This window comes from Lepisma saccharinum, chromosome 17, assembly GCF_977018435.1.
Source record: "Lepisma saccharinum chromosome 17, izLepSacc3.1, whole genome shotgun sequence".
Classification (NCBI taxonomy): Eukaryota; Metazoa; Arthropoda; class Insecta; order Zygentoma; family Lepismatidae; genus Lepisma; species Lepisma saccharinum.
In genome coordinates this window covers 40,031,474-40,057,705 of record NC_139245.1, presented here as the reverse complement: position 1 = coordinate 40,057,705, position 26,232 = coordinate 40,031,474, and the positions used below count along the sequence as shown (strand labels likewise).

The following is a 26,232-nucleotide window of genomic DNA, read 5'->3' as shown; positions in this document are numbered from 1 at the left end:
AAACATAAACATTTAACTACTAAAAGTACAATTTATATAAATACGAGGGACAGTCAAGTGAAAACTTCTTTTATTTTTATCTAGTAGATTTCTGCATGTAAAGTTGCACAAGTTTACTGCATTTTAGCATACACCCATTGCTGATCCACTTATATTTTCAAGTCTCAAGAGGAAGAATATTTGGAACCTATGTGCAGTCACTTATCAGTCACCGCGAAGGTCTTTCCACCCATCTGCATGCAGAATGAGGATAATGTTAAACTTCCTCCCCTATTTGCAAAAAATGCAGGCATGTCTACGTTTTAGGCTTCCAGAGGGCAAGGAACCAATGCCCACTGGTCTTCGCTGGTGCATGTGTATACAGGAGGCGCCATATTTAAAATGACAAAAAGGGTGTTGTGGAGCTCACTTGACCAGTGTTGCAGCCTTGAGATCGTTTAGTAAATAACAGTCGATACCTCATGTACATTTGAGCAGTTTTACGGTTTGTCCTGTAATTTTTGTTGGACATTTAATGCTTTGATTTGACTTGTAGTTATAAGCAAACCACATTTTAGTGAACTCAAATATTTAAAAAATACAGCATTTCCAGCCAAAATGTTGTAAATTCCTGCTTGTGGGAGAAAACGTAAACACAAATTTCCCACTATTAAGAATAGTTTAAACAAAAGCTCACATTTTATTGTTCATTTTACATTTCCAGTTATATTTTGCACACAGTAAAAGCCAGTAGCGTAGCCAGAAATTTCAAATGGGGGAAAGGTGGCGGGGGGGGGGGGATTTTTGGAACATAATTAAACAATTTGTCTCTAAACCTATATGAAACACATTTTAAAATACAATACACATAATGCAATGAAATTTAAAATGAATTTAGACTCCCCAAAGGTTATAAAACAAAATCCAGTCTCCATCTTTGCAAAGTGAATCTGTTGAGAACCTCCACCAACCAGACACTAACTGCATTCTCTTGTCTTCAAATCCCAGTTTCCCGAACTTTCCAAACCAAGAAATAACCTAGGGCAGTAGATTTCCTGTTGATGTAGTAAATACCGAAGCCAGCTGACCGTGAAATTCCAAGAGTACAGCTTCATTCTACCCACCTTCCTTCCATGCACTACGACCACTCCACCAAACAGGGATGCTATGACCAAGCATCCAAGTGTCAACTCGCAATGTATCGATGCCCAAATTTCAGTTTAACTATGAGACTTAGTCCTTGGACAAATAACAGAATATAAAGAGAAAAAGCATATAATGTGTCGCACTTGTACTTGATCGTCTCTCTAATTTAAAATCGAAAATTTTATTGAAAATGTGGGGGGGGGCTTGAGCTGGGTAAGCCCCCCTCCCCCTCCTCTGCCTACGCCACTGGTAAAAGCTGAAAGGCTAACTATCTAGAAACAGGGGCAGCTTACCTTCCTACAACTTCCCTAGTGCGCTCCCTCAAGTACTGTAGGTTGTTGTGTAGATCAAGAAACCTTCGAACGTCAAATGGAAGAAGCTCAGTTGTTGGTTCCCCTTCTATAATCCACTCAGCTACGGCTTTCCCAATACCCCCTGCACCTTGCAGTGAATTTCCATTCATACCGACTGCTACGAAATAGTTATCAACCTGAAACATCAATTTGGATGATAAATATGTATTAGGTACAAAGCTATAAGGTAAGTGCTCCATATTGCACCATATCAAGAAGGGATTGGGGTTATAGGCCATATTGGAGCTGATGTGATCAGCACCACACACTGACCATCTTTAACTCCCCCACTTTTTTGCAGTTGCTGACAGCAAAAATTTTTCATGAAGGCAAGTGAAGAGTTGATTTCTTGAATTGTGGTGCTACGGATAATTTCCAATCAACATTGTATGCTAAACTTAATTCAAAAAAAGGGGGCTTAATCGAAACACTAATATTTGTACTTGCCTCTGGAGTTTCACCAAGAATCCACTTCCCATCGGGTGTAAAATTATCAGGTGAATTTGTCAGTTGGGGACTTTGAACTTCCTTCAAAATTGGTAACCGATGTTTTGCCTTCTCCCAAAGAGGTCCTAAAAAATACATTTTACATATATGTTTGAACAATCCACATTAAAATAAAAAGCAAAAAACAAACTAAAAGGGGAAAAACATTGATTGAAGGTTAGGTTAGGTTAGACTGCATTACTGAAGGCCTTTTTGGTGGCTCTGGTGGCTTGATTCACATACAGAAATATGGAATAAACTTCTCTTGATGTTGAAAGTTTTTGAAGCAAATATTACCACAGAAAATTACTCCCTATGTAGTTATTAGGTTCAGGAAGGATTAGTTATTATTAGAGGCATGCATATTTCGTTTTTGATGAAAACACGAAATTTGAAATAACACATTGTAATGTTAATTTTTCATGTTTCTGAAAGGTGTGAGGTGCATTTTCTACCCTGTTTTGTCACGAAATGATGCGAAATGAACTCCAAAATGCGAAATAGACTCTTAAACACGAAATTTGCCGTTTATATACCGACGTGACACTTTCTCAAGTTTGAAGTATCCTGCGAGTTATGCAATTCATGGAAAATTGATTAATTCTGCTGTAAATATTTGAGAAGTAAAATTTAAGCCCTTTATACAGGAATAAACTTAATATTCTGGTAATGATTTAATGTGCTATTAGAAGGGATATGTTTATTTTGTGTAATAGTGCAGTTTTTAAATCAAATTTTGGATTATATTAACATTTTCAAATCCAAAATTTCATTTTATATACCTGTTTTTCACTGCTATAACAGCGAAATTTCATTTTACTTACTGCTTTTCAACCTGAAATTGACTCTGTTTTATACCGAATTTTTTTTTTATTTACCAAAAATATGTGCCTCTAGTTACTATTCACTACTTATGTATAAACAGCAAACAGATTTTAAAACTGGTAATGCTTCAGAAACTTCTAGTTTGCATCATCAAATGCACTGGAATTACAAGAAACGTCTTTGGTGTATTACATACTTTGCTGGATTAGTTCCAAGATAACAACAAACAATGAAACTAATTCAGCAAAACTATGTGTGGAGGTAAGGACCCACACATTCTTGATCTTGTCTATTTTTGGATGTGATGTGCAAGCATGTATCTGGAAATATATTTGGGGAGGGGGGGTCCGAACTAAGAGTCCAGAAATAATAATAATGTTTAAATTAAAATAATTAAATTAAATATGAATTAAAATATGTAAATTTATTAATATTGCATTTTTATTATTACATGAATATGTAAGAAGATGGTGTAAGAATATTAATATAACAGCATATATTTATTATCTAGTTTGTGTGTACTTAAGATTGCCAAATTTATACCAAAACAAGGAAAGCAATGTCAAATAGATGAAGAATTGAAAATTTATTGAATATTAAAAAAAGGATGTTCCTGATTAATATTCCATTCATATTTTCATAAGTAGCAGTGTGTACAAATATTCTTTGGTACTGTCCATCAAAGCAGTATGATCCCAATATATTAATCTTTGTCTTCCAAGTTCATAAAATAACTATTGATTACAACAAATGCTAAAAAGTACATTTACATTATTTGATTTTATTACTTGGTAAGTCTTTTGGGGTGGGTCCGGACCCCCTGAGCACCCCCCCCCTCAGATTTGCCCCTACGTACCGATTAATTTTAAGCTGGGCGAAGCTGAGAGCTGCTTTATGCATGGACAAGGTTGAAAAAATTCCAGGATCACCAACCATGGGAATCAAATCCATTATTTGCCAGTTTTTCTACCTGATTCTTTCTTTAGATATGTAGTAATCAGTGTTGGGAAAGTTTGAAAAATAACAGAAAAGATTAACAATAAAATAAAAAGAATCAAAATGAACCTGTGACCATCTTAACATCAGATTCATTATCCTCGTTATCTCCCCTGATAAAGACTAAAATATTAAAAGTAGTTGAAAACTAATCACTTGTATTATTTATTTTTAATAATTATACACTGTGTCCCAAAAGGTACTTTTCAACTTTGATGTCACACAGCACAACTTTTTTTCTTCTTTCTTTCAGGCATTGAATAAGATTGTGCACCATCACACTGGGCCTTAGACGTGAGATATGTCCAACATGTTGGATTGGAAGAGATGGTCCAATTTCCTGGCCTCCTAGATCCCTTGACATTACACTCCTGGACTGATTTGAATAAGAGCTGCATTACCACAATTGACAGAGATATGCTACGGAGCATGTGGACAGAGTTGGAATTTCGATTAGATGTTGTACACGCCACCAGAGTTGTGCACGTTGAAGTAAACTAATACACAATAAAACTTCATGCATTGGTAAATCAAATGGGACATGGTATGTTTCTTCATGTCAATTACAAGTTGTGCTGTATGACATCAAAGTTGTAACGTACCTTTAGGAACACCCTGTATATTTTACACTATATTGAAGTCTGCATCAAACTACTAATGTGCACAAGGAAAAAAAATGGCAGATTTATTATTAAAGAAGTATCTGTACAATTTGTGCTACATGCAGGCAACTTTAATTACTGTGAAGATTTGATGGGGTGGCACTCACAAAGAACACCCATGCCAAAACCAGGATACGAACCTGTAACCCCTGGCATGCTATGCCAACCACTCGGAAACTTTAATTACTCTTTTCCCTACTTTATATCCTTGCTCCAACAGGTCTAACACTCACCGAAATGATCCCAATCCTCGGGAAGCTCATTCCACCATTCTTCTGGGATGCCGTTGGGGAAGGCGGGTTTCGCTTCGAGTTCGAACCCACCCACCATAATGCCACCATCCCATTCCCGCATGTAGGTGTGGGAATCGTAGTCTCTAACTTTAGGAACATTCAGATCGAGACCTGCTATGGGTTCTGTTGTGACGTAAAAATGCTCTGCTGGATGCACTGGAATTCTCACCTTTGGAGAACACTGCTGGCCAAGTTCGCGGGCCCACTGGAAGAGCAAAAATGCAAAACATATCAGACATGTCTTGCTTTGGGGAATGAAATAGGTGAGAACAAAATAATATATCAATATTACTAATTTCTCTGTGAAAGAAGAACAAGACAAGAAGTGATCAAGAAATTGGTTGGGATACTGTCTAAGAAGGAACTGCCTGCTAAAATATGCTCTGGAAGTAAAAGGAGAAAGATCCTGGAAAGAAATAAGATATTACATGATAAATAATATTAGGGATGGGACAGATTAATCGGTATGCTAACAGTATTGGGCGATATAGGCATACTGGTGTATTGGTAAAATTACCAATTATTTTACCGATCTCTTATATCTATAAATATCTTATAATTTAGTGCAAAATTCTGCCAGTTTGTTATCATTTTTATGGGTAATCTCCATGTCCTACATTTTAAAAAAAGCAAAATGTCTAAATATGCAACTTCTTTGGCACTGCAGACCCCTGGAAACAAACATTTATTAAGGAGGTCAATAAACTATTAAAGTTCTTTAAGGACCATTTGGAATTTAATATCAGATTGGTAGAATATCGGTTATCGTTATCGGTACTTTATCGGTATTGGCCAAATTTCATGTCGGCCCTTCCCTACATAATATTAAATTAAGTAGATCATATGCTCACATGAAGCATCAGGTGCAAGGCTGGAAACCCTAGAGGTTTCAGTTAAAAACCTGTCTAATACGGCAGACAATGATGAATGAATAAAATTATAATTTAATATAAATTAGTGTAAATTGCAGATGATCATCAGTAATAAAAGAATAACCCTTGTGCAGATATCCATACATAAATCCTTATTTAGAATAAAGTAATTGTAATAAAACTTCCAGGTAATTTCTAAAGTAAATACAACTACAAACAAGTTGCATTTCAAAAAAGAGTAACTGTAAGTGTTAACCCCTTCCCTGTGTTCGGCATAATATTATGTCCTTGGTCATTATAGCTTATTCTGTGTTGGGCGTAATATTATGCCCGCGAACATCTCTTGACTGAAGTAACCTGTGTTGAACGGAAAAATACGTTTTTTGTTGGTGAAACATATGTTTTGCTCTTGAAGAAACAACAACCTTTATTTCGTCACGATTTTCAGTGCCGAAAAAGAAGAAGAAGAAAAAGAAGAAGTTCAGAGGAAAGTAAACTAAGTTTGTGTTAAGCTGACAAAGTGCAAACATGAGTTCATTTGTATGCCGCGTTTAGTCAGTTGCTTTATGCACATTTTTTTGGTGTTGCATCATTTGAACTGTTGGTGATTTATTTTTGGTTTTTGAGTTTGTGAGTTTCTAATAGTATTGTCAAACAGGATTGCGAAAAAAAAAAATTTCCTCATACCTACTGAAGATATTACAACGAAACTTGGCAGACGCATTACATATAGGCCTATATTATTATTACTATAGTATTTTTCAAGGTAGATTATAATCGGGTACCTATATCCAGGGACGGTCCAGAGGGCCCCAAATTTACCAGAAAGGGATTTTTCAGAAGGAAATTTCCCAAATTATCCCTGATTAGTATCTAATAGTATTAACAAATAGGATTGCAAAATATTTTTCCCTCATCCCTCATACCTATTGAAGATATTGAAATGAAACTTGGCGGACGCATTACGTATAGACCATGGTATTTTTCAAGGTAGATTATAATCGGGTACCCATATCCAGGGTCGGTCCAGATAGCCCCAAAGTTACCAAAAGGGATTTTTCGGAGGAAAATTTCCCAAATTATCTCCAATTTCCCTTTCCTCATACATGATGTACACGTGTGCGTGGTACCATTTGAAAGCCTGTTCTATTCTGAAGAGAAAGACATATAAACCATGTTACTCGGATGAATTGTGCTGAAACAGTAGCTACTTAAAAATATTACTACGCAAACTCAGAAAAAAACCACACAGAACGGGAAACCTTTTTGTCAGAAAATTTCACAGGGAAGGAGTTAATTGGTTAATTTTAAAGCACTCATTTACTTTTAAAAAATAACTTTGCAAATGCTGCTATATTTGACATGATTGTCTGATATTATGGACAATGTTAAATTTGCAATATTATTTACCATTCCAGCACAGTTTACAAAATATTCACATCGCACTGTTCCCAAGCTTGTTTCAACTCCAGTCACATGACAATTCTCTGTTAGTACTTGGTAAACTTTGCAGTTTTCCACAAAATATGCACCTGAAAAAAAAAGGATAATCTTCAACAATATTCGACTTATTAACAAAAGGTCATTTGTACTGAAAAATACAACCATATGTAAAACCAATCTATTATGTGAAAATGACACTGAAAGGTTTTATCTAACGAAATAAAACTGCATGCTTAGAAACATAAAATGTACATGAAATGTAATCTAATATTCACTAGAACAATAACGCAAAATGACAATTATTGAAGCATAGCACAGTCTTCATTTATCTTTTTTTTTCTTTTAGAAATTTGAGACAGGTAGAAACATTGGTAATTTATACAAGGGAGAATCAAAAAGTAAGTTACACCCCACCCGTGTTCCTGTACTAAGAGATATAAAATAATCACGCTTGGTGGCAACACTGTCTGGACTGTTTTCTTCAAACACCAGAAGCAGCCGTGCTTCAGCTGGTTTAGTATGCGAGTAGTCACAGTGTGAGTATGGCACGTCATATTGAGGTGGCACCCAACATTGAGGTGCATTCCGTCGTCCAATTTTTGTGGGCACAAAGATATAATCGGAGTGAAATCCATCGCCAAATTGTCGAGGTGTATGGTGAGTATGTGATGTCATGCCCCATGATCCCAAAATTGTGCCAGATGTTCGAAGAGGGAAGATCGAACGTGAACGACGAACCACGTGTCGGGCAACCTGCAACTGTGAACACTATCGACAATGCAGAGCGTGTGAATGCAATCATTGTTGCTAACCGCCGCGTGAAAATTAAAGAGATTGCAAGTGAACTGAACATATCCTATGGTAGTGTGTCTATGCTGATTCGTGATCAGATGGGTTATCGTAAACTGTGCTCTCGCCAGTGGCGTAGCATGGACATTTCGGGTGGGAACGCCAAGTCCGAAGGAAGGGTCGGCCCTTTCTTGCTTAATAACTTACTTATGGTATTAGTCGCCACAGGTATTGTTTATTTGCCTGAAGTCAGCTGGGTTTTCAATAAAACATCATCCATGCATGTTTGAGCTAGACAATTAGATGCCTCACTATGCCACAAATGTTTTGAACTCTGGTGTTTTATACCTTTCTGCATGACGCAAGTCATTAGAAAACCTACCTGAATCACAAGCGCCTTTGAACAACAGCAGACGTCATTGTTGTGGTTGATCCAACTACTCATTGATTTGGTTTATTTTACTTCGCTTTTGTACCACTTTTGGTTAATGGCGAATATGAATATGAGTGATGATATTGATGAAGGGACACTGACAAAGAACACCCGTGCTCACGCTGGGATTTGAACCAGGGACCTCTGTCGTCTTGGCGCACTGTGCAAAGCAGAGTGGATGATCCAAATATCGTACACTCTACTGACGTAACAGTGCCGATTAGTAATTCAGACCACTGTTTATTACATCTTGAGAATGCTGATAAACATTTTAAAATAATTTTGTCCAGAGACCATTCGCTGTTAAGAGTTTTCAAATGAATGCTAAACATTTCCATTGACACAATATTAAGCAGTTAGATAATAACGAAAAAATACAATAAAAAAAATTAATAGTTTTGCGGGTTAATTGGTAGAGCAGCAACATGCTGAATTTCTACCACGAGGACTTCACCAACTTACTTCACAAAAACTGTGTTGATCTTTTAGTTTCTAATGCACATCGCTGTTCGTGCGATAAATCATACAATGCAGGGACCATTAAGAAGCAGTATATTTGAGATTGGTAAAGTTACGTCAGTCAATATTGCGTATTGTAGCATCACATAGCACGAGTTGCATGAGAACGAAGAACCGGGTAGGAATGCTACCGCTGTCGTCTGCTTCAGAAGGCAGGAAGGGTCACATGAACCAATCACGGTAGACCTCTCGTACGCCAGCGTAAGAGAGCCCATTTACACACGTGCTGTAGAAATGGAAGCTTTCCCTCCATAAAGGCAGCAAGGAATATAGGAGTCCTGTACGCCGAACTTGCTCGGCGTCCGGCTGGGAAAGGCATTGAAAAGATATGCTAGAACGAGTGTTGAGAGTGGAGCGTTGCAAGCGGATTGCGAAAAATAGCTATTATAATGCCATGAAGGTCAAACACATTTGAAATTAGTCACGTTTTACTTTATAATCACAGCATTTTAGCATTTTTGAAATTTTAAATCTGGGAACGCCGGGCGTACAGGCATACTATAACGCTACGCCACTGGCTCTCGCTGGGTGCCGCGGGCACAAAAATCAATGTTTCGATGCTGCGCTGTCATTTCTTCGGCATTATTTCACGGATGGTCCGCAGTTTCTGAGCAAAATCATCACAGGAGATGAGTTCTGGGTGCACCAATACACTCCCGAGACAAAGAGGGCATCCGTGGAATGGAGACACAAGGATTCGCCACCACCAAGAAAAGCCAAAACCTGTTCAACGGTTCGAAAGGTCATGCTGATGATCTTCTTCGATTCCGAAGGCGTTGTTTACAGTGAGTTTGTGCCCCGAGGAACAACAATCAATGCCGCAACATACTATGAGACTTTAAAGAAGCTGAGAAAGCCATTAAAGATTGAAGGCCCGGAAGATTGAGTGATGGGGTTGTTGTTCTTCATGACAACGCTACCCCCATACAGCTAGTGTCACACAGGATTTTTTGCAGAAATTCAAATGGGAAGTATAGTCTCACCCTCTCTAGAGCCCCGATTTGGCACGCTGTGACCTTTTCAGTCCTCTCAAACAAGACCTAGGGGGTCAGCGTTTCGTGTCAGATGAGGAAGTGCAGGAAACAGTCTCAAAGTGGTTCAAAGAAATTGGACGGAATTTTTACACACAAGGAATCGAAAAACTGGTCACACGATACGAAAAGTGTTTGGAACATCTTGGTGACTATAAATACGGAGAAACTAGTACTCACTTTTATCCGCGAAGCTGTTTTTTTTCTTCTTTTTCGATTAACTTCAGTGGCCACTACCACCATCCTCGTTGGAACTTGCTGCGCTGTTGCTTGGCGTGCATCTTTTGTTCGTAGTTCTCTGGCTGCCGTTAGGTGCGCTGTACATCTTGGTGCGTCGTCTGCTATTTCCGGGCGATAACTGCTGCAGTAGTGGAATCCAAGTGTGGTGTGCTTGCCCGCTATCGATGTTTAGTTCGTGCGGGAAGTGCATTATGGCATGCGTTTCCTTGATTTTGGTGCCTATGAGCGTGTGGGCAGTGTGTTTGACTCGAACCTTTTGAATTTTATGGCTATTGTATTTGATATGTCTAGCAAGACCAGTAGTGGGTTGGGCTTTTTTCGCATCTGCTAGGTGCTGTTGGATTCTTTCATTGACAGATCTGATGGACATGCCGATGTAATGAGCCTTGCATTCACACTCTGCATCATATACACCTGGGTTGTCAAGGGGGGAGAGGAAGTACCATTTGTGCTTGTTCAGTTTATCAGTTATTTTGGAGTTGGGTTTGTGCGCTACTTTGATGCCAAATGGGAGAAGGGCTTTGGCTATGCGGTTGGAAGTGGTGGGATGGTAGGGAAAGGCAAACCATTTATATTTGTCGCTGGGGGTTGGTTGTGGCTGGGCTGCTTGTGGATGGGTTGATTGTGGTAGGTTAGGGTGTCTGACCTGTATTTCCGCCTTACTGCACCAGGTGGAAAGTTGTGATTCAGTGTAGCCATGTTTCAGGGCTATTTCTGTGATGGTGGCCATCTCCTCTCGCAGATCCTCTTCTTTGCCACAGTAGGAGAAGGCTCTTCGATAAAAGTTTCAATAGTGCAAGCTGACAGTGCAAAATTAGCCAGCATTGATATAGTAGATATGTACAGTTCAATCCCCATAGACCTAGCACTGCATTCAGTTGAAAGATGGCTGACAACTAACAGAATCCCGGCCCTAGAGGTACAAGAGATAACCAGGCTATTGGAAGTTTGTCTAAAACACAATTACTTTAAGTTTGAAGATAAATTCTACAACCAATCCGAGGGCCTTGCGATGGGCAACCCGCTATCAGCTTCTTGAGCCAACATCGTTATGCACCTGGCTGAAAAAGAGATACTCCACACTCCAGAACTACAATACATCCGATATGGAAGGTACGCGGACGACACAATAGTTGTATACAAAAAGGCAGAAGAACTCAACCTCCTAGTGAACAAGCTAAATAGCATCCACCCCAGGCTCAACTTCACCGTAGAGCATGAAAAACTTGGTAAAATCAACTTCCTGGACATCACCATCAGCCGTGCACTTAACAAATTCACAACCACCGTCTACAGAAAACCGGATGCAGGCAACCAGTACATACATGCTCTCTCTAGCCATCCCCCTAAGCAAAAAGCCAATGTGTGGCTAAACTTTTATCGAAGAGCCTTCTCCTACTGTGGCAAAGAAGAGGATCTGCGAGAGGAGATAGCTACCATCACAGAAATAGCCCTGAAACATGGCTACACTGAATCACAACTTTCCACCTGGTGCAGTAAGGCGGAAATACAGGTCAGACACCCTAACCTACCACAATCAACCCATTCACAAGCAGCCCAGCCACAACCAACCCCCAGCGACCAATATAAATGGTTTGCCTTCCCCTATCATCCCACCACTTCCAACCGCATAGCCAAAGCCCTTCTCCCATTTGGCATCAAAGTAGCGCACAAACCCATCTCCAAAATAACTGATAAACTGAACAAGCACAAATGGTACTTCCTCTCCCCCCTTGACAACCCAGGTGTATATGATGCAGAGTGTGAATGCAAGGCTCATTACATCGGCAGGTCCATCAGATCTGTCAATGAAAGAATCCAACAGCACCTAGCAGATGCGAAAAAAGCCCAACCCACTACTGGTCTTGCTAGACATATCAAATATAATAGCCATAAAATTCAAAAGGTTCGAGTCAAACACACTGCCCACACGCTCATAGGCACCAAAATCAAGGAAATGCATGCCATAATGCACTTCCCGCATGAACTAAACATCGATAGCGGGCAAGCGCACCACACTTGGATTCCACTACTGCAGCAGTTATCGCCCGGAAATAGTAGACGACGCACCAAGATGCACAGCGCACCTAACGGCAGCCAGAGAACTACGAACAAAAGACGCACGCCAAGCAACAGCGCAGCAAGTTCCAACGAGGATGGTGGCAGTGGCCACTGAAATTAATCGAAAAAGAAGAAAAAAACAGCTTCGCGGATAAAAGTGAGTACTAGTTTCTCCGTATTTATATACTACCGCGTCTCTCTTTTCCCAATTATGAATTGGTGACTATGTTGAAAGAAGTTAAATGTTCATGCGTTTTCGTCCAATAAATATTTTCTTTCTAATGTGTTTTGTTTGTCTTTTACAGGGGGGTGTAACTTACTTTTTGATTCACCCACGTGTTCTCAGATAGTAAGTCAACAGTGTTTAGATAAAAAGAGGAGTAAATATAACAGGGTGAGGAAATGGATTATTTTTTGTTATCAAAACTGTTGATTCGGGAGGTTGCAAGCTGAAGACCATGTGCAAGTAGTGTACATTTACAGTGACTTTTAATTATTGTTCTTATAGGTCTCTACGTACCACCCTCGCGAGCAAGTTTTGCTAAGGCATCACAAATGGCTCTGGGCTTAGCCACTGCATCCTCAGGTACCCAAATAGCACCCTCCAGGTCGTCAGTGTGAAGGTAGGGATTTATGTTTTTCATTTCACTCGGGCTTACTACCTGAAATCCAAACAAAAATTACTTTTCATTCAGAATCCAACACAAGTCTAGGATTTTTTGCTCATCAACGAATTCTTCTGCACTTGCCAACATTACCACAGTACAGGGGTAACCACAGGGAGGGATTTTTTCCCCTCAAATAATATAAAATTCAACATTTATATATTTTCCCAAAATATATGTAAACATTTTACACCTTAAATGCACCATATATAATCCATTAGATGAAGAAAGTGTTTGAGGGTATTATCGAAGGGCGGGGGGAGAAATATCCAACTATTACATATTTCGGAGGGGATGTGAATTTAACGTTGGGAGGGGGGCAGTATCCATCTCTATGTGTTAGATTATGGCGGTATCATTTAATTATAGGGGGACTGAGCATTAAATTGAGGGGGTATCCAAATCTTGTGTATTACTATTGTTTTAGACTGTTGTGGAAATTCTGGTGTGGAGACTGAGATTTAATTTTTTGGAGGAGGCAATATCCACTCGTTAATATCAACAGTAAGTCTAAAATTGGCATGGAAATTTTGGTGATATGATTGATCATTAAACTTAAATGGGGAGATACGAAGCTCTTAATAAAGTGTTAAATCTTTGATTGTCAAGGGATTTCTGAAGTGGAAATAGAGTATGAACATTAAAGTTTGGAGACTGTATTTAGCAATATGGTTTCCACATGTTTTCGACCCCGAATGTGTCAAAAGAGAAGCTGGAAAAGACTAAATATCTCTGGATCCTAAGAAAGTATTGACACCCCATTAAATTAATATTCTTGAAAGCGTCGAATAACATGGGTACCTGGGGGAAAGCCTGGGGGGTAAAGGTAGTCAGAGGCGTGATGCTGATCACATCACCCCCACTCACGACCGGATGAAGAAAGTGTGGGAACGCCCCACACCCCCTATACGCCTTCATGGCATGGTGCTATGCACAGGGGAACACTTTACCTTTTTTCTTACCTGCAAAGAAATGGATGTAAAAATGTTCTTGATCACAATGTTGTGATGTGAATGTGAAGTTTTATACTATAGCTGTATTACAAGACATAAGCGATAGTCTCGAAGAACATCACTGCTTAAAATATAATGCTTAGTGTTGGTATACTGCTTTATTTAAAGCAGGTGCATCATTTGGAACAAAAATATATCGAATCCGCATTTCTAACTTCTTGTCACCGCAAAATTTTACTTTAACAAGTTAAATTTGCACTGGAGATAAAATCCACATAATTATTGTTATGGGTTACTAAAATAATGATCTTTACCCCAATAAAACTGGGAGGGAGGTTGAGTTCTTTGAAAGAGGAACCATATTATATTATCGCCGTGAGCTTAAGAATTTTTAGCTAGGGTTCTGTAATGTCTCGTGAAACATTGATTGAATCGGTCATATGGCTGGAGCATGTTATTTGGTTTGCCAATGTTGAATTTTCTATCTTCATCTTAAGTTGTGTAACAATTTGTGTAAAATACTCAAATTGTGAGTTTTATAAACCCACTCACAAACAGTACATATATGCATATTTACATAATTTAATTTACTACATTTAACCATTCAATGTGCTAGCTTTAAGCTTTCTTCGGAAATCGAAGAATTAAAAAATATGGACAGTTTAACATGGTATTTCATTCAAGTAGACATCAATTATTATGTATTCATCCAAACTATTAGGCCTCCCGATGACATTGTGGTAGCGTCATCACCTTGTAATCAAAGGGTCCCGGGTTCGATACCCAGTGGAGGCACATAGTGGTTTGGATCCCACTTTAAACTGTAGGTCCAGTCCCGATTAGCCTATCTGTGCATAAAATGGACTTGAAACCCCAAACTAAATCAATCATCCAAACTATTTGGGGGGGGATTATGATGAACGATTTTAGGGGCGGTCTTGAGCAATGGGCCCCTGTTTAGGGAGGAGGGGCAGATCAAGTATAGTGTTCAGTAAAGCTAAGAAAAAAATTATCAGTAGACACAGTGTCGTAATGAAATACTTTGTGGGGATTACGATATGGTTTGAGGGTGCGGATGATATGATTTGGGGGATGCATGACATGATTTTGGGGGAGATGCGCCATTGGCCTTTGTCAGGATGGTCTCCTTTGCCACAGTAGACCAATAAGATTATTATATCCAACCTGTAGTAGACAGTTTTCTTTTCTCAACATTTGAGTAAAATGCTCACCATTGGTATCCAGACAAAAAGAAATTTAAAGAAAGATCTACTGATAAAGGAATAAAATTTAATCATAATTTTATTGCTCATATGAACAATCTGAAGTGTTTCAGATTTCAGACGAAAAGCTTCCTCCATACCAAAATAATGTAAGCACGCAAAAGAAACTACATTTTTGGGTATTGTTTTAGATGAACACTGGAAATTCTCAAACCACATCGACATGCTTCAACAAAAACTAAGTAAAGTCTGTTTTGCACTGCGTATAATGGTAAACATTACCAGCTTTTGGTCTGTCAAAAGTCTCTATGTAGCAAACTTTGAATCAGTAATAAGGTATGGAATCATGAGCTAGGGAAACAAGGCACACAGCTCCATACTGTTTAAATTACAAAAAAAGAGCACTTCGAATTGTGGCAGGGGTCAATGGGAAATATTTGTGCAGAAATCTCTTCCGTAACTTCCACTTGCTGACATTACCCTGTTTGTATATCTATGAAAGTGTGGTATACATCAAACAAAATATTAGTACTTTCGAAACCAATGAAGATATCCATAGCTTGAACACGAGAAATAAAGATAAAATTCAAATAAAGACATGCCCGTCTTACTCTCTACAAGAAGGGACCTAAAAACTCAGCAGTTGACCTGTATAACAAGCTGCCCAGAGAGTTAAGACATGAACCAAAAGTGGAAAAGTTTAAAAATAAAATCAAAACCATGCTAATTAAACATTCATTTTACAGAATACAAGAATATACAGAGGCAACACTCATCTTTTGAATGCATACAGACATATCTATTGGACAGAGTGTGAAGGACTCAAGGTTTTGTGTATGTGTAATCAGAATAAATGTTAAAAGGTATGCAGAGCTTGCTGTTGCACATGAAACTGAAATTGTCAAGTATAATCTCTTTATATGAAAGCGTTATAATACACCAACATATATGTGTGCATCTTATGTTAAAATTACCAAACTTTATTACCATGCATTTCTATTTGACATGTCGTATACTACAGATGTACCTATTTGTACAAAATTGTAGTCCTTGGATACAAATAAATCATATCATATATCATGGTCAGTGTAAATAAAAGAAACCTCGTTTGTTACATGATGCAATAAAATGAAAGGCCAGGGAAGAAAAAAAAACAGGTAAGTAAATATTCAGTTTTAAGCGAGGTAGTGGTGTTCTTCCTATTCAAGATGAAGAGCGGTATCGCTGAGAGGTATGAAATGGGGAAAGAAACACATAACTCATTTTCATTACCAACATTCATTGCTGATGACTGAAGAGGTCTCTTGGTTGTCTGAGTTACTGGGACATCATCAAAGAAGCAAAAGCCATCAATGGGGAAAAGCAACACCTCAACAGGGACACAGGACTCAAACTGGACCCAGCCTGGTTAGCGATAATGAACTGAGAGTGTGGACATCAGAGAGACAGCACCTGATTGGCTGGCCACCTACACCGACACCTCCCACACCAAATATGTATAACCTCACCCTGACGTTCAGGGGCGGTGCCAGAAATTTTCTACCGGGTGGGCAGAAGCTGTAAATTGATAGATTAGGGTGGGCAGGTATAAATGTAAGGTATATATATAAAATATACAGGGTGTCTCATAAGTAATAGTGCAAACTGACACAGGTGAAAGAGTACACTATAATAGAATCAAAAAAGTCTCAGTAAACATGGGTCTGCAAACGAGCCGTTTTCGAGATAATGTGTGCGAATGTGTCGGTACAAGCCATCACTGATTGCACTTTGTAAACACCCAGTGCTTTACTCCTTGCCTGGTACGAGGTTTGCTCTTTGTGTTCAAAACAGAACATTTCCGAGAGGTGGCGTTGTAATCAAACAGAACATTTCCGAGAGGTGACGTTGTATGGATACAATCAGTACACAGTGTAATCGTACTGTGGGAGTCATGTCAGTTGTGCTGGACTGCGTAGTGAAAATGGAACCTTACAGCAACGAAGAGTATGCGGCTATGCATTTTCTGCATGGTTTGGCTAACGGCAATGCACAGGAGGCTGCAAGCTTGTACCAAGAAAAATACCCTGCTCGAAGGCACCCGGAGAGTCGCACATTTACTAGGAAACATCAGCACCTCAAAGAACATGGTAGGAGAGCAGGTAGACCTGCACGCATTACGCCTGAAGTTGAGGACATGCTGTTGGAAGCAGTTGAACACTCTCCAGGAACCTCGATGAGGAGAATTGCCGCACAAGTGCCAGTAAGCCACAGTAGTGTATGGAGAATTTTACATCGCAATTCACTCTACCCTTAAGACCTCCAACGAGTTCAGTATCTCAGTGATACGGATTGTGTTCCTAGAGTGACATTTTGTCAGTGGATGCAACAACAGATTGTACTCAACCCTCGTTTTGCATGTAACATTTTATTTACAGACAAAGCGGGGTTCACACATGATGGTATTTTTAATTTTCATAATTCTCATGTTTGGAGTGTTCATGAGATACCACATCAGCAACGTTTCTAATTGAATGTGTGGTTAGGGACCACACATTCTTCCAAGAAGACTTAATGGACTGAGACACCTTCGGTTTTTGCGGCATGATCTTCCAGAATTGCTTGAGGATGTTCCCCTTGATCCACGTCAGAGTATGTGGTACATGCATTATGGAGCATCGGCACATTTTGTTGCTGCTGTGAGACTACACCTAACACGCAGATATCATCAAAGATGGATAGGTCGAGGCAGACATGTACCGTGGCCTCCAAGGTCACTGGATCTAAATCCCTTGTATTTTTGTGTCTGGGGTCACCTCAAAAGCATAGTGTACAACACTCCCGTTGACACGGTTGAAGATCTGGAACATAGAATTGTACATGCTTGTGACCAATTCCGAAATGATCCGGGGGTGTTCGAAAGAATTCGAAACTCAATGCGGGATCGCGTACAGTATTGCATCCAGATGGAAGGACGACACTTTGAACACCTCCTTTAACAGGTACGAGTGTACAATAATTGTAACGTAGAACATACGTACTTGTAAAGTAGTGCTGTATTCATTGTTAAAGTAAGTAGAATGTTCAATAAAAGCAATGAGATCTCCTGATTTTTCATACTGTATTATTGGTATTTTACCAACTAGGACGACGTTTACAAACACTGAAGTCAGTGGCGGCTTGTACCCACATATTCGCACACATTGTTAGCAGTTTACCAACTAGTACAACGTTTACAACCAATGAAGTCATAATCATACATTCGCGATTATCTCGAAAACGGCTCGTTTGCAGACCCATGTTTACTGAGACATTTTTGCTATATAATCGTGTACTTTCACCTGTGTCAGTTTGCGCTATTACTTTTGAGACACCCTGTATACATATATACATACATACATACACATACATACATGTAAGACACATATAGAGTGTGACATAAATGCATATGTATCCCCTTCTCTATTCTCGCATCTTTTTCCACTTCTTTGTCTCTGATGGACACAATTACTTCAAGGAAGTGTTTGTGTGTGCGCAGCCATACATTCTAATCTCATTCTTTCCTTCATGTCAATGTAGTGAAAGAAATGTGAATTGGTCGTGTCACATTTTTTCCTTCAAGTGCAAAAATACAAGGTACATACCTAGTCCACTTTATATATTAGGCGACAGTGATAGAAATTGTGATGGTAGACAATGGTGAAGGATTAAATTACTTTTCGTAATTTAAGTGCATGTTCCTGATCATATTATTTTCATCATGTGAGTTTTTGACTGAAACTTGGGGGGTTAATGATCACTTTTCTTGGCTTACAAGGTTATTATAACTGACAAATGTATCTGCATGTTTTCAATAACGGCTATCGGGTGCCAAAACTTGAGGGCAAGGACAGTTCTTTTTTGGTTGAAAAGTCTTAGCATTAAGAGGCCATAGTGCGGGTGCGACAAGTGGCAAAATGTGGCGGGGGGACCTCCCCCCTCGCTCCTCCTAATCACCGCCACTGGATATTTGGATTAAAATTAATGTCGTATTGGGAACCAGTGTTTCATTGTTGGATCAGGGAAGCTAACTCCGTGAACAATCACATTGTTTTCCGAGAGTCTCAAATATTTGTCCCTGGCAATACACCCTCTTAAATGAATGCATATTTTATGGTGATAATATAACACGTACCCCGCGAGTTCTTTCTGTATATTTTTTCCTCCAATGTCATAACATTGTCGCCTTATAATGAAGAGGTTCGGTTTCTACTGCCCTCTCCCCTGGTGGAAGCACAATGCACGCACACTGTAGGTTTAGTGCCGATTCAAAATTTTCTTATGGATACTTCGTGACATACCTTTTCTTCTTTACTCCATCTACATCAACAGATTCTGTTGACCTTTTCGGCTAAACCTCTGATGCTTCTAAAGTTTAAATCATTCTTATGGTGATTGATTAGTTCTCGATGCCCTCAAAACAAAGCTTTCCTTCCAACCCCTTCTTCTTTTAATTCTTCCTAAGTTAATCACAAGAAAAATCGCATGATTACGTAACTGATAGGCAAAATTTATGTGGAACCAGGGTTTCTAAATGGAATTAGCCACCCATTATCAATTCAATAATTCTGTTGCTTTTTCCAAACCTACATAACTGTTACATCAAAATTAATATACCTTGGTATTGTAGTGGTTATTTTGATTGCTTCTTATTAGTATTTATTAGTATCTGCACAACAAATACAAAGTTGTTATTTTGTATACCATGTAGATATTTGAAAATGACAGGTATGTATAATATAAATATAAAAATTGTAATGAAATAAAGAAAGAGACACTTCTGGAAATTCCATGTACACCTAATTAAAAAGTAGAAATAATTTATTGTGTTGCTGGAGGAAGCAACGCTGAGGTTTTTATTTGCTTATTTAGAGATTATTTTAATCATAGGCAGGCCGGGATTTATACATGTGAAGAGCCGGAGCTTACAACAACAAAACCCGACCCCAATCCCCTCCACACTTTCAGTTATAACTTTTCGTCAAGCTACATGAGGTGGTTAATTATACGTATATCTACATTTTTCATCACATCCAAAGTACCTAATTTTTTCTTTATGTGGTACTTTTAAAACAGTTTTTCCCCCAGTGAAGGCCTGGAGCTGCAGCCCTCAAGCTCACCCTATATCCTGATCTCATTTTGACCATACCCTGCATAATTTTGCTCCTCCTAAGCACTAGCTGATTCTAATCAGAGATGTATTCAATCGGTCACAGTTTTCTTGTTGCAAGATCTCTAGTAATTCCTCTTGCTTTCTAATGACAAATTTAAATAAGCTCTTTATGGGATGATGATATGTGAACATTTCTAGTATAGATGATATTGATTATTAGTAAAATATGCATGTAATGAAGACCAGAATACACTTATTTATTGAAACATTCACATATCTCTAAGTATATGTACTTAGTGAATTTGATTGGGTGGGCAATCGGGTGGGCACAGGATTTTTTGGGTGGGCACTTGCCCACCCCTGTCGCCGTCCCTGCTGATGTTATCTCTGCAGTAAAATCCCTAAATATGGCATTAGCTCTCAAAAACTTGGAAATCTGTCCGGAAACCACCTGGCTGATATCCTGAGAAAACCTCTTCATCAGTCACTGTCAGGAAAGCTTAAAGAATTATTTTACTATTTATGTTGATTAACAAAGTGATACATAAATAATAGCAATACTTATAATAATTATTGATATGTGCATAACATATTCCAAAATTTGATTTACAGTCCTGTTATATTCTGCATCCCCTGGCATCATCCACTTGGAATTTGTTTTAAGGTGGGTGATGGCAATGGCCACAGAAATTTACAAAATTATAAATCAGATTTCCAAATAAACACTTACATTATTGTCTCGTCGCATTTAAATGGTTGATCGATTGAGTTGGTTTATTTTACTTCGTCTTCTGATACTTTTGGGTAATTGTGAAGATGAGGATGAGTGATGATATGATGAAATTAATGAAAGAACACTCACAATGCAATGCCCAGGATGGGATTCTAATCAGGAACCCCTGGAACCATAGTACTCTGTGCTAACCATTCTGCAACAGAGATCAATTAAAACTTGAAAGAGAATTGAGCAAATCCAAATTGGGATTTTTTTGGGGGGAAGGGGGTATTCTCAAGGATTATCAGAATACACAGAATAAATAAAAGTTAACCTGAAGATGACTGCAGAAAGGAGTCGTAATAAAAATGTATCCTTTAATTAAGCTCATATCCTAAATAACATTATTGTCACTATCTCTCTCCCTCACACACACACACTTGCATTCAAAGACTCACTGGCTAACTCACACAAATACCTCACAATGAAGTCCCCTTGGAAGATTGTAAGACATTCTTCTCTTCAGTGCAATTAGTCTGTCCTTTGTCTGGGCAAGGTTCAAACTGCCACACTGATTTAAATCTGTTAAAAAAATTGATACATGAAAGTAACTCTATGTCTCTGAACACAGAATAAACACATTCAATGCACTGTGAGTAAAGAAGAGAGTTCTACCTTGTGCTCAAGGCCAGCCGCGCACAGGATCCGACACGACGAGTCATTTTTGTTGCAAACCGACTCGGGGAATGTTTAACATGGGGCTCTAATGGGCAGACGTGCACAGGACAAAACATTTGACTCGAGTCGCCTCAAGTCACATTGCGACAGTTTGTGAATGTCTGGAGAATTTGGTATCGCGAGGAGCAGCTAGCGACAAAACAATCTGCGCATGCGTGAATCAATTCAATTCAGCCACAGACATCTAGTTACAGACCGGAAACTTCAGGCCAAAATTTCCACACTAGGGGACAGTATCATGACGGCGATATTTTTATTTTATTGCAAATTAAACGTGATTATATTCTGACACAAGGGATCAGCGAAACAGAAAATCTGGTTGACCAGATTAATGTTGCCTTTAGAAATTAAGCTAAATAGCTCATGTATTGTTATTTCACTGTGAATAAAGGTTTAATTAAAGGCCAAAGCAAGATGTTAATACCTTTTGTATGTACATAGATGCATTGATTCTGCTGTAAACTGTTATGTATCGTTAACCTGCTTTCCAAGTTATAAAAGACAGATCTAGACCTATTGCGTCCATGAACTAAATCTGCCATCACATTTTAGCTAACTAACAAAGAGTGTTGCTTTTTGAGTCTTCGTGTTGCATACCGTCATGTCGCATCACGTTGGATCTGGTGTGCGGTTGGCCTAACACCACTCTACAGAGTTCTGGTTTGAACTCTGAGCAAGGTGTGGTTGCATCATTATTTGTCGTCATTTTAGAAAAGCCATGTAAAATAACTGAAAAAAGTTCAGAAGCAGAAAAACCATGTTAAAATCAAAATAATACGATGGCATGTATTATATGATGCAAGTTCATGCAGCACCTCTAAAGTTCATTAAATCTGAATCCAGCGAATGCAATACATAATGAAATAAGGAAACTGCCAAATGCACATAATACCTCTACAAAAACTATATGCACTCTGGATAGCCACTTCCCAAAGCAAATATTTTATTCTAATATTTAATTTGTATAAAATAGAAAAGATGTGTATATATTCTAGGGCCTTTTCATAAATACAGGTGGGACACTGTGATTCAGTTGTTTATATGTTTGTAACATATATATGAATGAATAAATTATTCATTTTACTTCATGCTCTGCCACTTTTTGGTTAATTGCAAGATTAGGATGAGAGGTGTAAAGTAAAGTGCTCCCCTGTGCATTGCACCATGCCATTATGGTGTATAGGGGGTGGGGAGTTACACTTTCTTCATCACGGCTGAAGGTGGGAGTGATGTGATCAGCACCATGCCCCTGGCTGCCTCTACCCTCCCTCCCCACCAGAACTTCCTCCAGGTACTCACTTTATATGATGCCGGGTGGGTGCCAGAGCGACTTGAACAGGTGGAAAAAATCCCGGTTCTCCCCTGGCGGGGATCAAACACAGGTCTCTTGCATGCTAGTCGAACACCCTAATGACTGAGCTACCACGGCTCATGAGATGAAATATATGAAGAGGCAGTCACAAACAGATGGACAGTCTAGAACAGAAGCCCAACAGAGTCCAGACACCAGAGCCTCACTAGTCTGCAAAATACAGTCTAGGGTGTAGTATGTGGAAGTGAGGTTGACATTTGGTTGTCTCAAGAAATGGTCACCCTTTACACCCCTTGTAGCTTACATATCCAAAGATAAGGAAAACTAAGTGCAAGAGAAAACCTTTGTGAAAACTACTTTCTCTACAATTACGATGTATGAGTTTCCACATGAAAAAAATTAATTGGGAATGCTTTAAACTTTTGTTATGGGTGTGGCTGGTTCACTTTGAACTGCATCACTACAAAATTTGAGTTTGTATTTTAAGTCCACTTTATGCACAGTAAGGCTAATTGGGACTGGACCTACAGTCTAAAGTGGGATACGATCCACTATGTGCCTCCACTGGGTATTGAACCCGGGACCACTTGATTACAAGGTGACTGCGCCATCGGGGAGGCCCTGCTTCACTACAAAATAAAGTTGAAAATGATGCATTCGGAATTAACATTGTACAGATCTCATGTAAATGACTTAGAAACCATTACATTACCTATATCATACCCTTGCTCCTGTAGTTGTCTGTATAATTTAATACTGTATGAGATCAAATGCCTATCGGATGTCGGCTTAAACACACCTAGTGTGCCGGAACCAAAGTGGGAAGTGCCACTGCCTACTCTGAAAGAAACAAATTAGAAGAATTTTATGAGCAAATTAAACCTTCCGTTCAAGAGAAACTATTTACTAACATGACAAGAAATGAAAAGTAATTTTAAATTAGGACTGAGCCAATACCGATCTATCCTCCTGAGAAGCAGATGATTCACAAGATCAAAGGCATGGGCAAAGTGAAAGCTGCGACCAAAGTTCTCGAAGGAAGTTTCTCATTTCCAATTCCTGCTCCCACAGTGCTGGACGTTTCTAAAACCAGCATTACTATCATGCTGGGCCGTTTCTGGGCCAGATGTTTGCAGAGTTCTAGGGAAGATGGGTTAAGTCGCTGTGGAAATTGCATTGTTTTTATCTACGTTCAAGGGGAGAGGGAAGGTTGTGGATTCACCATTTTCTTCTTGTACTCTTCCTTTCTATGCAAGTCTTTCATGTGACTGTTGGTAACGGGCTATCGGCCGTTATCGCAGCGACTTGTTTTTTATTTAAAATGACTGAGAAGGATGGACAGCATAGCAGAAACAGAGCCTGCCAGATGAGCATTATTTGCTTTCCCCCTCTCTCCAGGTAGACCCAAATGACAAAAATAAATAGTGAAGAGGACACACAATCCATCGATTTTTTTTTAATGTACCGGAACACTTTAAAAAGTCTTGCAACATTTCAAAAACTTCTTTATTTGCATTCTCTTGGTTTAGACCAGAAAGAAGTTCACATAAATAAATTTACCAAATGTCACAAGACATTTTAAAGGTTATGATGATACATGAGAATAATTTGGGAGTCATTTAATGTCAGTAAAGGGTGTGATGTGATGAGCTAGTATGACTCAGTAACTAGTTTTGTTAATTTAAACTAGAATTGTACAAGTATCAGTACCGGTGGGAATTGATGAGAGTATCGGTATCGATTCACAGTGGAAGCCCTATTTAAAATCTGTCACATCTGTTTTAAAAAATGTTTACTTACTTTGCTTGTTCTAAAACAAGAACATCATTCCATCCATTCTGCACTAGATGATAGGCAACAGAATTTGCCACTGTTCCAGCACCACAAATCACTACTTGAGCCTGTGTAGGTAATACTTGCTGGTTACTAAATACTTCAGTGGCATTTGCACTTCTTGGGATACTCTTGTTTAGAATGCTTGCATTGTGAAATGAAAAAGCTGCTCCTCTGGGTAAATTGGTGCCTAATCTGAAGCAGGGACCTGCTTTTGTGCACAGTAAAGCCATTTTACTTGTCAGATCCATTATAACCTGAAACAAACAAAACTTATTAGTATTCTATCTGACAGAAACCACCATATGCAACTAATGTATAATACTTGCAATACGGAATGCATTATTACAGTTATATCACTTCATCTCTGTGAGGAACATGAGCTGGGGTCTCCCTGATGGTGTAGTGATAACGGAAGAAGAAGAACAGGCCTTTCCTGCCAGCTCATGGACAAAAACCACAACATAAACTGTGCCAAAATAGTTATGCAAGCTAAATCCACATTAGAAAGGCTCTCAAAAGAAACCTATGCAATATTAACCACTCTTGCCGACCTCAACACCAACCCCGGGGCACTCAATAAAACCTAGCTTCCCGCCATAAGAAACAGATTTAGATTTATTTCATCCATGAATCACATTTGTATTTCCAAGCTGTGATATTGGACATGTCACTCAAACATTACAATATACTAATACAATGAAATATAATAATGTAATATACAACGAAATGATACCTTAGCCTATTACAGTTTTATGCTTGGAGGTGTGTACTCGTATTAGTTATACTGTCTATACATAAAAGTAACACCAGTAAGACATGTTAAAGTTACAATATAAAAATACTATTCTGTAATGGATTAAAACATTACATATTGAGAGATAATATAAAGGCAAGACTAATAACATTATAAAATGATACTAAAATTGCACTCATGTAATATAACAGGTACAAAATGTGAGATTGGATTCAGCACTCTTGTGGATGAATCCATGAACAGTGCTCGAAAAATTGTCTTCAAAGCTAGGTGCCAGCTCTGAAAATCAGGCGCCAGGAAACCACCTTCTAGCAATTGTGCATACTACAGTATGTTTGAAAAGTTGCGCAATCCAAACTTTGAAAATGTATATCATGAAAGTCGTAAGAGATATTTACACCGGGTTTTCTGCACTAAACAAATCCTATAGGCTATCACTGGGTTCATCAATTTATGTTAGCATTTACCTAAATAAAAGCAATTACATTATTTTAAAAAACATTGTTAATTTGCTGAAAACATCTGAGAACTGATTTTCATCAATAAATACAAACTCTTAAACAATTTGTGGGATCATTTGTTGGTGTGACTGGTTGTAAAACAGTTGCTTTGTGAGGTACAGCAGAAGCAGGGCATTTTTATTGAAAAACCTCTTGCACATGTGTGTAACAATGAGTAGTGAAATACTCTTCAACAATGCACATGCACTGCTCCAATGAATATGCCATGCTGAATCAACCAGGCACTGTAGTGGCGAAGCGTGAGCGAAGAGAATTC

General features: G+C 38.7%; 1 protein-coding gene across 4 annotated transcripts in view; it reads right to left on the bottom strand.

Annotated features, from left to right (window-relative positions):
* Nucleotides 1-26,232, bottom strand: part of LOC146001684 (pyruvate dehydrogenase phosphatase regulatory subunit, mitochondrial-like) — a 51,751-nt gene that overhangs the window by 23,860 nt on the left and 1,659 nt on the right. For all 4 annotated transcript variants that reach the window (XM_083139329.1, XM_083139328.1, XM_083139331.1 and 1 more), the window contains exons 2-9: nucleotides 24,666-24,955; nucleotides 23,578-23,705; nucleotides 21,294-21,397; nucleotides 12,649-12,790; nucleotides 7,023-7,144; nucleotides 4,681-4,945; nucleotides 1,926-2,050; nucleotides 1,419-1,615 (exon numbers count right to left, since the gene is read on the bottom strand). In XM_083139329.1, coding sequence (XP_082995455.1) covers nucleotides 1,419-1,615; nucleotides 1,926-2,050; nucleotides 4,681-4,945; nucleotides 7,023-7,144; nucleotides 12,649-12,790; nucleotides 21,294-21,397; nucleotides 23,578-23,705; nucleotides 24,666-24,949 — 1,367 coding nt within the window. In that variant the 5' untranslated portion in view covers nucleotides 24,950-24,955. The remainder of the gene's footprint in view (nucleotides 1-1,418; nucleotides 1,616-1,925; nucleotides 2,051-4,680; nucleotides 4,946-7,022; nucleotides 7,145-12,648; nucleotides 12,791-21,293; nucleotides 21,398-23,577; nucleotides 23,706-24,665; nucleotides 24,956-26,232) is intronic.